The sequence below is a fragment of the Eublepharis macularius genome, chromosome 6, assembly GCF_028583425.1.
Source record: "Eublepharis macularius isolate TG4126 chromosome 6, MPM_Emac_v1.0, whole genome shotgun sequence".
NCBI classification, from domain to species: Eukaryota; Metazoa; Chordata; class Lepidosauria; order Squamata; family Eublepharidae; genus Eublepharis; species Eublepharis macularius.
In genome coordinates, this window is record NC_072795.1 from 133,816,977 (window position 1) to 133,833,507 (window position 16,531).

At 47.0% G+C, this 16,531-nt stretch overlaps 1 protein-coding gene across 1 annotated transcript; it reads right to left on the reverse strand.

Annotated features, from left to right (window-relative positions):
- Positions 1-540: 540 nt before the first annotated feature.
- On the reverse strand, positions 541-15,949 carry TMEM254 (transmembrane protein 254). The gene is made up of 4 exons (XM_054983772.1): positions 15,751-15,949; positions 10,843-10,946; positions 10,460-10,519; positions 541-3,066 (listed from the first exon to the last, which is right to left on the reverse strand). Exons 1-4 carry the CDS (start codon positions 15,910-15,912, stop codon positions 2,946-2,948), a joined length of 447 nt encoding a protein of 148 aa, XP_054839747.1. The 5' UTR covers positions 15,913-15,949; the 3' UTR covers positions 541-2,945.
- Positions 15,950-16,531: the final 582 nt, after the last annotated feature.

The window sequence follows — 16,531 nt, forward strand, 5'->3', positions numbered from 1 at the left end:
GGAGCTGGCTGGCTCCAGGCCGCCACCGCTGCCGCCCGATGCGGCCACCGCTGTGCGCCGCCGGCAAGCAATGCTGCTGACACCGCTGCCGCGGCGGCCCACTGCCGCTCAGCTGATCCCCCTCCCCCTCTCCCTCCAGCGCAAGGGGAGGGAGGGAAATGGCCTAGGAAAGACTTTTCTCTCCTTGAGACCCTGGAAAGCCACCGCCAGAGTAGACAATGCTGAACACGATGGACCAACATTCTGACCCCAGGCAAGGCATCTTTCATGTGATTTTGTTACGGGCTTGGCCCTACCAAAGCACATTTACAATCCCCCATGTTGCTAATTTACAGAGGCGGAAGGAAGTGGGTAATGGAAGGCAGGAGTAGCCTTTGGGCATTCCGTCCCTGCCAAGAAGAGAGTTTAAAAAAAAAAAAAAAGGATGGCGGTGGAGACTGAGATTGCTTTTGGAGATCCTAAAGAGGGCTCTCTGGCCGACAATGTTTAACATTTTTACACTAAATGCAGGCAAATAACAACAGTGGCGGCAGCAGCAACTATACTTTGCAATATTGTCATTTTATTTTTTTAAAGATTGATTCTTTGAATTAAAGTTGACAGTTAAACAGGTCCCAGAAAGTACCCACCCCCAAACACAAGTGTTTATAATAATAATAGAAGAATAATAATGATAATTAATAGAATAATAATTAGATACAACCTCCAAAAGCTACTTAGATTTGTTTTTGATATTTATAGTACAGAGCATAGCAAACATCTTTCAACGCCCAGGCAAACAGACTGAGTTAAAGAGATGGATTATAATGGAAGACAGACGACGCTTCAGAAGGCAAAAGGATTTTTGCAAACAGCAGAAGGGCATTTGGTGTTCTTAAGGGCTGCCCCTTATCCAAAGATACAGAGAGAGCTTCCAAAAACATTACAGAGCTTTAATATCTATAGTACAGATTAGAGAGTAATTGCCTAAAGGCTAGCACCACAGTATATTGTAATAGTGTGAACACTGCACCCCTATCTCAGTTTAGCTTTGGGGAGCAATCCAAAGGGTAGATCAGTTACAGGTCTTGAAACAGGTAACAACCTAAGCCTTGGAAAACACTTTCAGAAGATGGAAAGCTGGGAAGGAAAAAGAAGGAATGCTCAAATTCCGCTTGGGATATGTAGCTCTCTGCACCAGCTTCATACTGCTCCGGCCCTTGTAGTAGTGGAAAGTCTCTTCAGAGAGGAAGGATCTGGCAAGTTGCTTCCCAATGCCTAGCAGCACTGCCCCTGCAATTGGTTTTTTATTAATCACAAAGCAGGTGTTGAACTGCAAGTGCCCTCTGTCATGGGTTCTACTGAAAGCTGTTAATCCAGCTCCTTCTGCTACTGAATGGGAGTTATGTGGGTTACCCCCTTCCATGAACTTTTCCCCACTGTGTCCTAACTCAGTGGTTTAGGCCACATCTCCAGGAAGCTTCTCTGATGAGGGTGGATGGGATGTTTGCATGTCTAAGTAGACCTGACGGAAGGAGACAGCGTAGTATCCAGGGAGGAAAGAGCTTCTATGATCAGCAGCAGATCCCAGCAAGTTTGGCTGGGTATTTTAAAGGATTGAAGAAAGCCGGCTCTGCAAACTTTGCCGCCATCCAAAGTAACACGTACCCTTCAGTACAATTTGGGGAGGGTTCCCCAACCCTGGGCACAACCCTCCAACTGGAGCAAGTGGGTTCCCTCCAACCACCTGGTGGCATCTCTCAGAAAATAACTACTCTGTATTGGTCCCGGTTTCTGTCTAAATCCAATTTGGTCCTAGGATCCAAAAGTTTAGCTGCCAAACCACAAAGAGGGTTCATTACCCACTATACTGAATAATTAGTGCAAGGTTTATCATTTTACAGTAACCAGACTAAAGTGCTGGGGGAAAGAGTGTGAGAAAGGGCCAAACTAAACATGATGGAATGCGTGTGGCCGCCGCGAAGATGCGGTCAGCATTTCAAATTGATTTTTAAGTGCTGCGAGGGACCAATCCTGACTGGGCCTGCAACACAGCACTTTCATCCCTTCCATACACACCTTTTCAAGTGCTGAAAAGCTGGAGGGGGGCATTTGGGCACATGAAAAGATGTGGGGGGGAGAGAGGGAAACAAGACCCCCACGGCCCACCATGCTGCAGGCCCTATTCGGAGGATCAGGACCGCCTGGCAGTTTAACATCACTTTAAAATGCTGATGGCGTCTTCATGGCGACCACAAGGACACCACCACATCTACTCTGGCGCAAAGACTGCAAGCTTCTGAGCATGCGTTCCGAGCTACTTTGGAGGAGGTCCCAGTCAACATAGTGGGACTTCCTTTGGAGTAAATATGGAGATTCTTGGGATGTCAGAGGTGTAATTCCTCAAGTCACAAGGAGAGATAAAAGCAGGCCCAACCATGCGCTGATAACCACAGACCCTGAGACAATGAAAAATGCTATAAACAGCAGCAATCGATCAACTCCAACTCTGCTTTGGAAGCTCCCTACGTGATCTTGACCCACTTACTCTCTCAGCCTAACCTACCTTACAGGTTTGTTGTGAGGGTAAAACAGAAGAGGATAGGACTGATGCTGGACTCACTGGGCTCCCTGAAGGAACAACAGGACACAAATGCACTAAATAAATTAATGGTTGGGGGGAAATATTAGCCAGTAGCCACTCTCGAGTGCCTCAGAAATGTTTTTGTGGCAGGCTCTCATACTCCACTGATGGACAGTGACATTCGGATTTCTTCTTCTGATCAAATAAGGCTCCTTGTTTATCAAGAATAATTTTATAGGCTTCCCCTAGAACTGCAACACCAAGACACACCCCCTAGAAGCTGGCAGCCTTTTCCAAGCATGTAAGTATTTTGCAGTATGTTCACCCTCAGGCAGAAAACAATTTGCAAAGGTGTGGCAGCTGCATTTTCTGGCAGAGTTCTTCATTCACGTTTATCCTTTGGTGGTTCATAAAGTAGCAAGTGCATAATGGAAGCAAATCCAAATAAAAATGTTTGAACGCCCCACCAAAACTGGGTTGAAAGATCTGTGATGCCTTTGTCCCTGTATGGAAGACAAAACCAACCAACTTTCAATTGCTATTCATATTGCACAACTCGGGGGGGGGGGGAATACATGGCCCTCAGATCAACAAAGGTAAGGCAGAGTTTGAAATTTATATATATAGCTGGTTTTTTCAACTGTGATAAGCCATGGGCACTTTAGGAATTCTGAGAAAGGACTCCAGGAGCCATCACCATTTTAATTATTTATGTCATTTACAGTCCGCCTTTCTCACTGAGACTCAAGGCGGATTACACAGTGTGAGATTAGTACAGTCAATATCAGGAACGTTCCATAAACAATGCCACAGGGTAAACAAGTTCACAAAGACATAGTACTAGTAGGAATCCAATACAATATAGTGGTGAGGTCGCTGGTTCCTAACTCATTTGTGGATCATCTGAAATCCCCTCTCTACAATACATCCCTCTTATCTAAGCAAAAAGCCTTTTTGAAAAATTTGGTTTTGCACCGTTTGCAGAAAGCCAGGAGGGTGGGGGCTCTCCTGACCTCCTCAGGCAGGCCATTCCACGGGGTAGGGGCCACCACAAAGAAAGCCCACGTACGGGCTGCTGTTGATTTTGCCCATGTGCAGGATGGCACCTGCAAGAGACCCTGTTTGGAAGAGCGAAGCTGCCATGTAAGAGCATAGGGAGGGAGGCAGTCCCGTAGGCAGGGAGCAGTCACAAATTGGCTGCCACGGTGGATCGACTACAAAATTTTGGGAAGCTTCCATCCAAGTATCCTCCTATGATAGGAGTGGCTTGGTTTCTAAATTGTCCCCCTGCTGCAGACCCAAAGGTGATGCCTGAAGAACTTCCTGCTCTAATGAGATGGAGGAAAACCAAGATTGGCTGTTTGCTTTTGGGAAGAAGCAAATGGTTATCATACTCATTGATAGGAGCCATGTTGGGTATCTATGATATATAACTTGGGAGCCAAAAACTATTCCCTCCACCCACCAATTCCACACTGACTCATAATACACAAAATGTTCAGGGGGTCACAATATCCTCCTCTGGCCAGCACCCAACCACCATATCACACACTACTCTGGAAGATCTCCTCCAGAGTAGTATGCATAAGGACGGATCGGTTGGGAGACGGAACATGGCTTCTTCCCCATCCCCAAGAAATTGTCATAGATGCAGAGGAGTTAGCCATGTTAGTTTGTAGTAGCAAAATCGAAGAGTCCAGTAGCACTTTTAAGACTAACCAATTTGACTGTAGCATAAGCTTTCGAGAATCACAATTCTCTTCATCAGATGCGTGGAAATTGTGTATATTATGGTTATTATGAAGCGCCTCCAAGTTGTGTTGACATGCACTGACCAGGGAATTTGCACTGTGTGCAACTGGAAAATATGAATATTGACTGGACAGTGTGTGAAATATAGGTGATGGGTGAATTCTGCACATTCTTCATTGTTTCGAGATTTAAGTATACAGACAAGGGAATATGAAAAATCCCAGCAATGCTATTTGTGTATATTTGAATCAACATCTCATGAACAATGGCTTCTGCTCAGGTTAAACACAAACAGCTTCACATTCCACTTCATGTGCCTTATAAAGTTCCTGCCACAATTAAGTTGTGGATCATTAAGGTGTCACTAAACACAACTGTAGCAGTCACACAGGAGGTCAAAACTAGAGATGGGCACGAACCAAAATACGAACCAAAGTTCGGCACGAACCGGGCCAGTTCGTGAACCGGCGGTTCATCAGAGCTCATTTCTGATGAACTGCCACAGACTTTAGGCTGGTTCATTTTTTGGTTCGTCACTGCAGACAGCCTGGCGCCAATCAGTTTCCTAGGCAACAGGGGATAGGCTTTCCGCAGACCTTCTGCTGACCTGGAAGTGACCTTCTGTTGACCCGGAAGTGACCTGTTGACCCAGAAATAATGATTTGCTGACCCAGAAGTGATGTTTAACGAACCAACTGAGCCGGGGCATGTTCATGAAAGTTTGTGGTTCATGAAATGCGACAAACCATGAATTGCCTGGTTCGGGTTTTTTCCCCAGTTCGTGCCCATCTCTAGTCAAAACCTTCACCTAATTTCACATTTGTAATCTGTAGGGAAACAAACAAGACATTCATGCCCTTAAAGAGAGCTCAGTGTTAGCCAAGCTACTGGCAACTGTTTCCCATTCCCATACCTCTGCGCCAACTCTTTCCAAGGTGGTAAACCTGCACAAGGAGGCTCTTATGGCCAAATGAACCTTCATCTTACAAAAAAAAAATCCCAAACTCTTCTTGAAATAGAAATCCCAAACCCTTCTTGAAATAGAAATGTAGCAAACTAGGCCCAAAGCCTTCTCTGGAACAGACTTGTTTTGAAAGAATTTTCATATGACCCACTTTGAAGGGGTACAGCCCAAACACAGGGCTTAGCACTTCCCTGAGAACTAGCATATTGCCCCCTCCCATATTCTAAACAATAACCAGTTTTAAAGGAATGGGAAATAAGGGGCTGAGCCAAGCCTTGACTGCAACCAAGTGCATGTGAAGAGATTTTGCACAGCCTATGTACAATATGACTGTCAGCAGGATGGCCCTAGGCCATCTAATCACAAGTGATGTTAATTAAACGGCAGGCTCCAAACAGGTCTCCTTCTAATCAGCCTCATTAATTCTATTGCATCTCTGTTGTGAAGGATTACACAATCACACCCCAGGCAAAAACTTGCCAGGTCTTTTTGTCTTCAGAAGGCATAAATCGCTATTGTAGACCTGGCTCCTTAAAATTGGGAGCATCAACTCAAATAAACAAGGACTTCTGTGAGATGGGAGAAGCCAGAGTTCGGCCTCTCCCCAAACAGTGCACGCTCACACCTCAAGATAACAGCTACACAAATTAACTAACTTGCCTTCTGCCCCTGTGAAAAATAGTTGCAGGCCACCCAAATCTGTGTGTAAAAATTCAGAATTTAGAATTCACTGTTTTTGAAACGAGTGAAAGTGAGGCTTCAATGTTACCCCAGAAAAAAACAACAGGCCTCAGTTATCAATGGTCTCGGAAAGGCTGCTTTACAGAGCAATGTCAGGTATGAGCTTTCGTGAGACACAAAGAAGTGAGCTGTGGCTCACGAAAGCTCACACCCTGCCACAAATTTTGTTAGTCTTATAGGTGCTACTGGACTCTTGCTCTTTTCTACTGTTACAAACAGATTAACACGGCTACCCATCTTTATAGAGCAGCCTTAGGCATACTTACAAGTAAATGGCGGCATGTTGAACAGGGCTTAATTCCAAAGTAAGCACGCGCAAGATTGCATCTCGCATATGAAGAAATTTGCTTCAGAGGTTTTATGGCCTCCCTCACAACAATTCTAATTAGCCATGTCATTTATCACTCCATGTCTGTGAACTGGATGAATATCTGGAAGCCTAAAGCATGGCAGGACAGTGCCCCAAAGACAGAGGTGTCAAACTCCTGAACAATCTCTTCTCCTCTCCAGCTGCATAAAACTAACCAAGGGTGAGAATTTCATAGGCATACTAGCCCTGTTCTAAAGTTACAGTGAATGCAGATATGATCTGTGTACAGCATACTAGGGGTGTGCAAAGGCACCCTGATTCGAGTTTTCTGAATCTGCTAAACCCGAATCGAGAGGCCGATTCAGGTTTAGCAGAAACCCGAATTGTCCAGCCGATTCGGGTTTACTGATTCGGATTGATTCGGGTTGATTCGGGTTTTTTTTCAATGGGAAAAAGCCTCCCCAGGCTTCTCTGAAGCCTGGGGGAGGCATTTTCCCACCGAATCACCCCAAATTTGGTGGGGGCCTTTCTCTAACTCCCCTCTAACAACCCCCCAAGTTTCAGAACGATTGGACTTTGGGGGGCCATGTTATGGCTCCCCAAACCAGGTCCCCCTATCCTCGCCTACCTCACCTAAAAAAAAGCCATAGCTTTAGGTTGCTGCTGCTCATCTTCATTCATTTTTTCCTATGGGGAAAAAATGAAGAGGAAGGCTTCCTTTGCCAGGGGTGGCATTTCGCATGCAAAATGCCCCCCAACCCTCAGGGGCCCTTCTCCCACCTTTCCTCCCACCCCCCACCAAGGCTCAGCCTGCTCCCACTTGGGGGGGGCATTTCATGGCCTCCCCAAGTAGGTGCTCTTTTCTCTACCACTTACAGCTAGGGAGGCTTGTCTTGCCAGGGGTGGCCTTTTGCATGCAAAATGCCCCCCTACCCTCAGGGGCCCTTCTCCCACCTTTCCTCCCACCCCCCACCAAGGCTCAGCCTGCTCCCACTTGGGGGGGGCATTTCATGGCCTCCCCAAGTAGGTGCTCTCAGCCCCCAAAGTCCACCCCTTACAGCCCCACATAAACCCAATTCCCCCCCAGCTGCCACACACAGACCCAAATCCCCACATTAGCCCCTCACAGACCCAAATCCACCCCCAGCAGCCCCACACCCATAACCCCAGGAACAGGCTGGCAAAGGCCAGCCCTCTCCCTTTGTTCCCTATGCTGGGAACTTCTAAACTCTCTTTCCCTGGGCAATTCTGCACAGCCCAGGGGTGCCACAATGGTGGGCACACTTCTGAGTGCCAGCTGGTCCCTGTGAAAGAGCACCTGAACCACAGACACCCTCCCTCAAATTCCCCCACCACCTACAGAGATGGCTGGCCAGCCAGCCCCATTGTTCCCTATGATGGGAACCAAATGCACAACAAAGAATAAAACACGAACAACACAAAATAAAGTTTTTAAAAAATTATTTTCTCCCTTTCAAAGTACAAGTAGGCAAAGCATTATGACACATTACACCAGCAGTCCCCCACACAGAAAAATAACACAACTCACTTAACATCAGAGAATCACAAAAGCACAATTCCTGTCAAAAACACTTTATTTCTTGAACAGCTTTAGGTTACACAGCAGGGGGGCACAACAAAGGGCATTCCAGCATTCCACCTCACAAAAATAACACAACTCACTTAACATCAGAGAATCACAAAAGCACAATTCCTGTCAAAAACACTTTATTTCTTGAACAGCTTTAGGTTACACAGTAGGAGGGCACAACAGGGCATGATAGCAGTGTACTACACAAAATAATACAACCCACATCACCGTTTTTGACAGCAATTGTGTTTGGGTGATTCTCTGATGTGAAGTGAGTTGTGTTATTTTTGTGAGGTGGAATGCTGGAATGCCCTTTGGTGTGCCCCCCTGCTGTGTAACCTAAAGCTGTTCAAGAAATAGTGTTTTTGACAGGAATTGTGCTTTTGTGATTCTCTGATGTTAAGTGAGTTGTGTTATTTTTGTGAGGTGGAATGCTGGAATGCCCTTTGGTGTGCCCCCCTGCTGTGTAACCTAAAGCTGTTCAAGAAATAAAGTGGTTTTGACAGGAATTGTGCTTTTGTGATTCTCTGATGTTGAGTTGTGTTATTTTTCTGTGTGGGGGACTGCTGGTGTAATGTGTCATAATGCTTTGCCTACTTGTACTTTGAAAGGGAGAAAATAATTTTTTTTAAACTTTATTTTGTGTTGTTCCCATCATAGGGAACAATGGGGCTGGCTGGCCAGCCATCTCTGTAGGTGGTGGGGGAATTTGAGGGAGGGTGTCTGTGGTTCAGGTGCTCTTTCACAGGGACCAGCTGGCACTCAGAAGTGTGCCCACCATTGTGGCACCCCTGGGCTGTGCAGAATTGCCCAGGGAAAGAGAGTTTAGAAGTTCCCAGCATAGGGAACAAAGGGAGAGGGCTGGCCTTTGCCAGCCTGTTCCTGGGGTTATGGGTGTGGGGCTGCTGGGGGTGGATTTGGGTCTGTGAGGGGCTAATGTGGGGATTTGGGTCTGTGTGTGGCAGCTGGGGGGGGAATTGGGTTTATGTGGGGCTGTAAGGGGTGGACTTTGGGGGCTGAGAGCACCTACTTGGGGAGGCCATGAAATGGCCCCCCAAGTGGGAGCAGGCTGAGCCTTGGTGGGGGGTGGGAGGAAAGGTGGGAGAAGGGCCCCTGAGGGTAGGGGGGCATTTTGCATGCAAAAGGCCACCCCTGGCAAGACAAGCCTCCCCCAGCTGTAAGTGGTAGAGAAAAGAGCACCTACTTGGGGAGGCCATGAAATGCCCCCCCAAGTGGGAGCAGGCTGAGCCTTGGTGGGGGGTGGGAGGAAAGGTGGGAGAAGGGCCCCTGAGGGTTGGGGGGCATTTTGCATGCGAAATGCCACCCCTGGCAAAGGAAGCCTGCCTCTTCATTTTTTCCCCATAGGAAAAAATGAAGATGAGCAGCAGCAACCTAAAGCTATGGCTTTTTTTTAGGCGAGGTAGGCGATAGGGGGACCTGGTTTGGGGGGCCATAACATGGCCCCCCAAAGTCCAATCATTCTGAAACTTGGGGGGTTGTTAGAGGGGAGTTAGAGGAAGGCCCCCACCAATTTTGGGTTGATTCTGTAGGAAAATGCCTCCCCCAGGCTTCAGAGAAGCCTGGGGGAGGCTTTTTCCCATTGAAAAAGCTAACCCGAATCAACTTGGGTTATGGCGATTCGGAAAACCCGAATCGATTTGGGTTTTCCCGAATCGATTCGGGTTTCTCCGAATCAACCCGAATCGGGGTGATTCGGGTTTTTTCGGGTTTTCCAAAACCTGAACTGCACACCCCTACAGCATACACATTTTTCTTCGCATGTGGGCTGAGTAATTCTCAATGCACGTACAACTGAACATACAATTTAAACCCCACATTGATCAAAGCACTGGTCCCACTTTCATTTGTAAGGGGAACACATGTTGACTCTTTCTTACAAACAGATTTATGCATTTAGATGCAGGATGTATGCTCATTCACTGTAACATGCGAGCAGGGCTAGAGTCAGAGAATATCATGTCAATGAAATGGCTGGAAGGAACTGGACTGGCATGTGCTTCCAAGCCCAATGAAGCCCCCTCTCAAAACAAAGGGTTCTTTGGAGATTGCCCCTATCTCTCACGTTGGAGGCACACTGTCATTATAGGACACAAGCCACCAGACTGATGTTCTCTGTGCATTGTTCGCTCTTCCCCATTCCCCTAAAGGTCCTGTTGCTAGTGAAAAAGGATTCAAGGGGGATTGATTTCTGGGGATGTGTGCCATTTCCTTCCCCAACCATACATTATTTATTATATTTATTATATGCATATATTTGCATATAGTGTGTGCTTGTGTTAATCCTTACAGTCAATCTCAATTTTTAAAAAATGGTAAGAGAACTCCCAAGTCTATCCTAGGCTAAACTTAATATAGGCATAGGTCTAGCAGATGAGGTATAAGCCTGTGGCTGGACTGTTTCACTGGGTGCTTAAACATTCTACCCACTCCACAGATCCCTTTCCATAGAAAACAAGCATGTCAGGGAGACCTTAAAAGACAATCTGAGGTTAAAAAGAGACAAGAAAGACAACTTACCAGCACAGCTTGACAGCATAAATAGCTTCCAAGACATGAACTGCCCAAGTAGCAGCGTATCTGAAAATCAGGAAAAAAACAGCATATGTTTTGGATTATGTTGCTTCATATCCCAAGCCATACCAGTGCCCGGGGGGAAATCTGATCGGTGCATTCCTCACTGCAATGTGATTAAAATGGGGGACAATGCGGTGGGGGCTCCAAGACCTAAAACACCTAGCATGGGACCTGAAATGGCATTCTCAAACCAGCCTGGTCAAGATCTTGCTTTTTCACCAAGCTGCTGACCTCCACCTCATACTCCCCCGTCCCCACTACTGGACAAAGAAGAGGGAAAAGTCACTGGACAAGGAAGCCTGAGCTCGTTTCCAAATTCAGCTTACCCAACATCAAGGTAGAGTTTGTGATTCTCCACCAGGTACTTCGTGAAGGTGCCTAATGGTCCCAGGTAGTCGTGAGGCATGGTTTCCGGTGAAAAGACTACCCACTAGGACAAAGGAAGAGAAGGAGAAGTGCTTTCATGATCAGACATCACCACATCACCTGTCAAGCTCATTCTTGGTTTTTTAAACAAAATTCTGTCAAGAATAAATGCATTTTGGAGACCTGAAACAATGAAGTCTCAGGTTCTCAATGTCTTCTGTGTGGACACGTGTTTCTCGCACAACAGAAGAGAGGAAAAGTGCCCACACAGCACACCGCCATCGGCTGGTCAACCAGCATCTTTTTTAGCTTGGCTCTAGAAACACAATGTATAGAATGGGGCACAGTGCAGAAATTAACAGCTGCTTAGGAATCCCAAAATAATTATCACAGGTAAACATTTCTAGCCTTTGAGACTGGAAAATAATGGCAGAATCAGAGTTTATACTAAACACAGGAATTGAAGGGATGGCTATTCCAACAGGAGGGGACTACGACTGTTTACATTTATGTTGATGTTTATGCCCTGCTCCCTCTTTCTTTAATTCTATCCTTACAACAACCGTGTGAGGTAGGTTAGGCTAAAAGTGTGCAACTGGTCACCAAGCTCACAGAGTCAGGATTTGAAGCCACATCTCCCAGCTCATAGCCTGACATTCTAACTACTATTCCACACTGGCTGTCAATAGCAGTAATCAGCATTCTCTCTAGTTTTGCTAAACTAGTGTCTCTGTAATGCCTCAGGAGTCCCAAGTCCTTGCTCAGTATTCAGCTATGCCAGGAGCAACCAGTTTGGCAAAAACAGCAAAGTGGCCAATTACTTATGTCTGTTTTTCTCTGGATTCATTGGAATTTTATGTAATTACAGTTCATCTTGTACTTCCTGCATTCCATAGCATTTGGTCCTGTTTATACTATTTATAATTTCAAATATATCTATCTGCCTGCTCCAGGAGTCTTGACAAAGCACCTGAAGCAAGAGCAGGCTGGAATAAAATCTTGGTGGTGCCTCAAGACTCACGTCAAAAAAAGAATATACCAACGTATTTGAAGTGGCAGCAGGACTGTAATGCAGGCAAGGGGTTGGATCCTCCAGAGGATTTCTGCTGCTCATAAAGCATAACTTTTTTGCCTCCTTCTTCAGCTCAAAATCCCCCACAAGATATCACTCCTGGGAAGTGGGGGGGGGGTGTCACCCCCTAGAAGCAGCATCAGGAGGGAAGAGGTGAGAAAGCTGCATTCTGTTGGGCAGAAACGCTTCCCTCAACAGAAGAGCACAAAGGATCCAAGGCTGCCACAGAAAGGAGTCTTGGGACATCATGAGTTTTATGACTGCACAAGCTTTTGTGAGCAACAGAAAACACCCAGCCATTAAGGTAGCACAGGAGTCAGATAAGACGCCACAACTTGTCAACATTATTGGAATGCGTACATATAGTACCCTGCAAGCATCATTTTGGTCACCCACACACCAACCCCTGGAAAGTAATTTCTTGTTCTCTTGTACTCGGTGAGCTCTGCCAGCTTGACATTGGGGAAAACGGAATGAGAGACAGAAATTTAGATTGTAAGCTCCTTGGAAGCAAAGATGTACCCTTTCTTTAAATGTTAGTCTAGGAAATGCTATGCACCTGTGCTCCATATCAGTAGTTTTCAACTTGTGGTGTACCGTGGTCCACCAGTCCAAATTTACTGGGTATGGTAACCCACTAAAAAAAAAAAAAGCGCATGCACAAATCAACAAAACTGCCAAAGCTTGGAACCTACTTCATGACCCAGTTTTGGGTCAGGGCCCAGACTGGGCTGTTCTGCTCTATATAAACAACCAGTAATCAGTCCCCAGAGCACACAGCAAGGCTCCGGCAGCTAAGGCTCCACTCCACATTCCCTGGAGTTTATCCTGGGTGGCTGCATCCAACCAAAAGACACACGTAAGTAAAGTCACAGTCAAAATCACTTTCTTGGAAGAAACAGCTGGCACAAGCAGGTCTGTGAAAGCTCAGCATTTAGCTGATGGTGAAAGAAAGGACTGGAGACAGATTCAGGACGGGGAGAGAAAGTGCTGCAAAGCAGACCAGATTGCAAATGAGGAGATTCTAACTCAGGCGCTTGAGCAGAAGAGGTGCGTAAGAAAGTAGACATCGCCATCCACGATTGCCCAGTTTGGATCACAGAAGTCTGTTGCTGATTCCAGTCCTCCTCCTCCCCAAGTTTCAACAGCTGCTTCGATCCAGCTGTTTTATAATTCATACACTTCTTAAGACCTGCGCACAACAATAGGCATTGACAGCAAGAAAAAAAACACACACACATTTGAAATGCCACAGGAGTCTTTTGTACAAAGTTGCCATCTGAAGAGGTCCAAAATAAAGATATTGTGAGACTGGAAGAAAGCAACATCTTCTACCTCAGAACATTTACACGTGCTTCATTAGAAAATACCACCATTGAAATGAATTAAAGTGGCTTTGCACAGGTATTTATTTCTTTATTCGGACATCCATATCTCACTTCTCTCCCCAATGGGGACCCAAGAGCAGCTTACAACAATGTTCTCACCCCCTCCGTTTTATCCCCACCATGACCTTGTGAGGTAGGTTAGGCTAAGAGAGGGTGAATGGCCCAAGGTCACTCAACCAGCTTCAATGGGGATTCAAGCCTCGGTCTAACACTGTAGCTGCTATGCCACACTGACTCTCTGCTTACAGGTGCAGCTCTCATCTTCCATGACTGTAAATAAATACCAATAAATAAATAAAAAGGGAGAGCTCCTTGTCAAAAGGAACAGGTGTCAAGTCTGGTCAAGTGTAGTGGAGAGTGCCCTCAAGTTGTAGCTGACTTATGGCGACCCCTGGTGGGGATTCCACGGCAAAAGACTAACAGACTAGTGTGCCATTGGCTGCCTCTGCAACCCTGGTCTTCGTTAGAGGTCTCCCATCTAAATACTAACCAAGGCCCGCCCTGCTTAGCTTCTGAGATCTGATGGGACTGGGCTTGTCTGAGCTATCCAGGTCAGGGCTCTTCTTTGAGTGGTGGTGGAGAGTGCTGTCAAGTCGTAGCTGACTTATGGCGACCCCTGGTGCGGTTTTCATGGCAAGAGACTAACAGAGGTGGTTTGCCATTGCCTGCCTCTGCAACCTTGGTCTTTACTGGAGGTCTCCCATCCAATTGTTAACCATGGCCAACCCTGCTTAGCTTCTGAGATCTGATGAGATCAGGCTGTCCTGGCCTATCCAGCTCAGGGCATACTGACCAAAGTAAAACCTTTGAAGTGAGGAGCTACATGCCTTTGGTACTAGAGAACTAGCCACGCAGAAATAAAATAAGAATAAGAAACTCTCTCATTGCTGTTTGGCACTCATGGTATATCTGCAGAGATACTGAGCAAAATGACTTATCTGAAGACTTCAGTGCCAACCAATTTCTAGAGAGAGCTGGTAGTTAAAGGACAAGACAAGGTTCTTCCATAAAATCCATCCAAGTTGAGTCAGCGGCTGGAACAAAGGCAATCAAACCAACAGTTGTTGGGTAAAACCAGGATTTAATTGAATGTCTGCATGCCAAACCCCAGTTTTGCAAACTAAGAATAGTTAAAATGATTTAACTGAGCCTACCACTCAGAGCTGGAGGATTTTGTGGCGGGGAGTTTGTATGTTACCCTGAGACTAGGCAGCTTCAGCCCTGCTTATATCTGAACACAGGTTTTATAGTCACACAAAAAAGGAGAATCATAGAATCATAGGGTTGGAAGGGACCTCTAGGCTCATCTAGTCCAACCCCAAGTAAGTTAGCGAGTTACTTAAAGTTAGGGATTCACAGGAATTAGCCCGTGGGCACTCTTGTCAATCACAGACGCACCACATGTGTGTATGTGTTTTTCTAGTAACAACACAAAGGGAAAATTAGATAATGGTTAGTAGGTAAAGAGCTACTGCACTACAAACTGGCGAGTCTAGAAAGTTTGCTTTAATGTATCCTGTAATACAAAAACATTTAATACATCACTCCCCTAACACCAGAGCCTGGAAGGTAACAGTAGATCTTCCGACCTGCTTTCCTTTGGAGACTGAAGGAATGCAAATAAAGCAATAATTTGCTAAGCAAGCTGACACAAATTGCAACCTGCCAGCCACTGGCAATCCGCCTGCAAGTTTTCACTTCTCTCTTAAAAGCAACTGTTGATTCTGGGACTGCCTGCTCCAGGTTCTCAAGGAGGGCCCCTCACTTGTGGAATGGCACCCCAGGCAATGGGGGAAAAGCCTCTTTGCTGCAGACTAGTCCAGGTGGGCATACCTAAGCGCGCTGTCCTTGCGCACAGTTTGTGCTGCTTTAGGGAACTCTGTTTTCTGCTTCTTTAGAGCTACAGTGGAGTTTTTTATTTCACTTTTATTTGGGCATGGAAGTTTATATTTTGATCCGCTTTGCGAAAAGCAGGTTAGAAATGACCTAAACAGCGAGCTGTTATGCTTAGGTCTTACATGAAGTTGGTCAGAGCCATTAGATGTTCAAGTTTTACAGGCCAGAGATCAGTATTCTGGACAAGCATTGTGCAGGTGGGTTTACAGAGAGTACATACTTCTCCAGTGAATCAACATTTATGGTTATCAAGAAGCTTATCATCAATCAATATAAACTGTAGGCCCTGTCCTGGACAGCCTGATCTCATGAGGTAAGCAGGGTCAGCCTGAGTTAGTGCTTGGAGGGGCCAGGGCTGCAGAGGCAGGCAAGGGCAACACCCCCCCCCCGTCAGCTGTGACTTGAGGGCAGGCCTTCGTTTCCGTGCCCCTGGCAATGCCCTCCCCCATTGGCATGAATGGGGCTGAAAGCGCCCGCTGAGCACCGCCCGCTCCCCTGCCGGCCCCGCTCACCCCGTAGTAAGTCAGGCCGACGATGATCGCGGCCATCCAGGCCCAGTGGGTGCGCTGGAAGTAGGTGGTGTGGCTGGGGTCTCTCTCGCGAGGAGCCATGGCCGCGCCGCTCCGCACTCGCGCCGAACTGCTGAAGCTCCCCGCCAACCGGCGGCAATTCATGCCGGCCCCGGCTCGGCCCCGCCCACTCGGGCGAGGGCGTGGTCGCGGGGAAGGGGCGGGAGGCCGCGCGCCTCCTCTCAAGAGCGCGGCCCCTCTGCGCGGCGGCCTCTGGCGGCACAAAAGGGAGTATGCAAATGAAGGGGCGGGGCGGGCTCTCTGCGGTGGGAGCGGCGGAGGCGCAGCGTCGCTCGCGTTGCCCTCGGCGGAGTTTGATGCCTTAGCGCTCAGCCCGCGCTTTTTCAGTTGCCAACCTCCAGGCAGTGCCTGGAGATCTCCCTGTAGAACCCAAGCCCAGACTACGGAGAATAATTCCACAGCGACGATTGCACTTCGGCTATATTTAATAATTTGGCTTGTTGTTAATTATTTGTAAATATTCACTTCATATTCACTTCACTTATACCTCACCTAGGGCTGCCAGCTCCAAGTTGGGAAATTCCTGGAGATCTGGGGAGTGAAACCTGGAGAAACCTGGAGAAAGTGGGGTTTGGGGAGGGAAAGGACCTTGGCATGGCATAACTCCATAGAGTCCACCCCCCAAAGTAGTCGTTTTCGCCAGGTGAACTGATCTCTGTGGCCTGGAAACCAGTTGTAATTCCGGGAGATCTCCAGCCACTAC

What these genes read in the sequence shown, in the direction of transcription:
- TMEM254 (XM_054983772.1), bottom strand. Translation starts at nt 15,912, where the DNA reads ATGAATTGCCGCCGGTTGGCGGGGAGCTTCAGCAGTTCGGCGCGAGTG. An exon ending in AAACTCTACCTTGATGTTGG is followed by an intron (nt 10,520 to 10,842) that starts GTAAGCTGAATT and finishes CCTGATTTTCAG; the next exon opens with ATACGCTGCTACTTGGGCAG. An exon ending in TATGCTGTCAAGCTGTGCTG is followed by an intron (nt 3,067 to 10,459) that starts GTAAGTTGTCTT and finishes TCTTCCATACAG; the next exon opens with GGACAAAGGCATCACAGATC.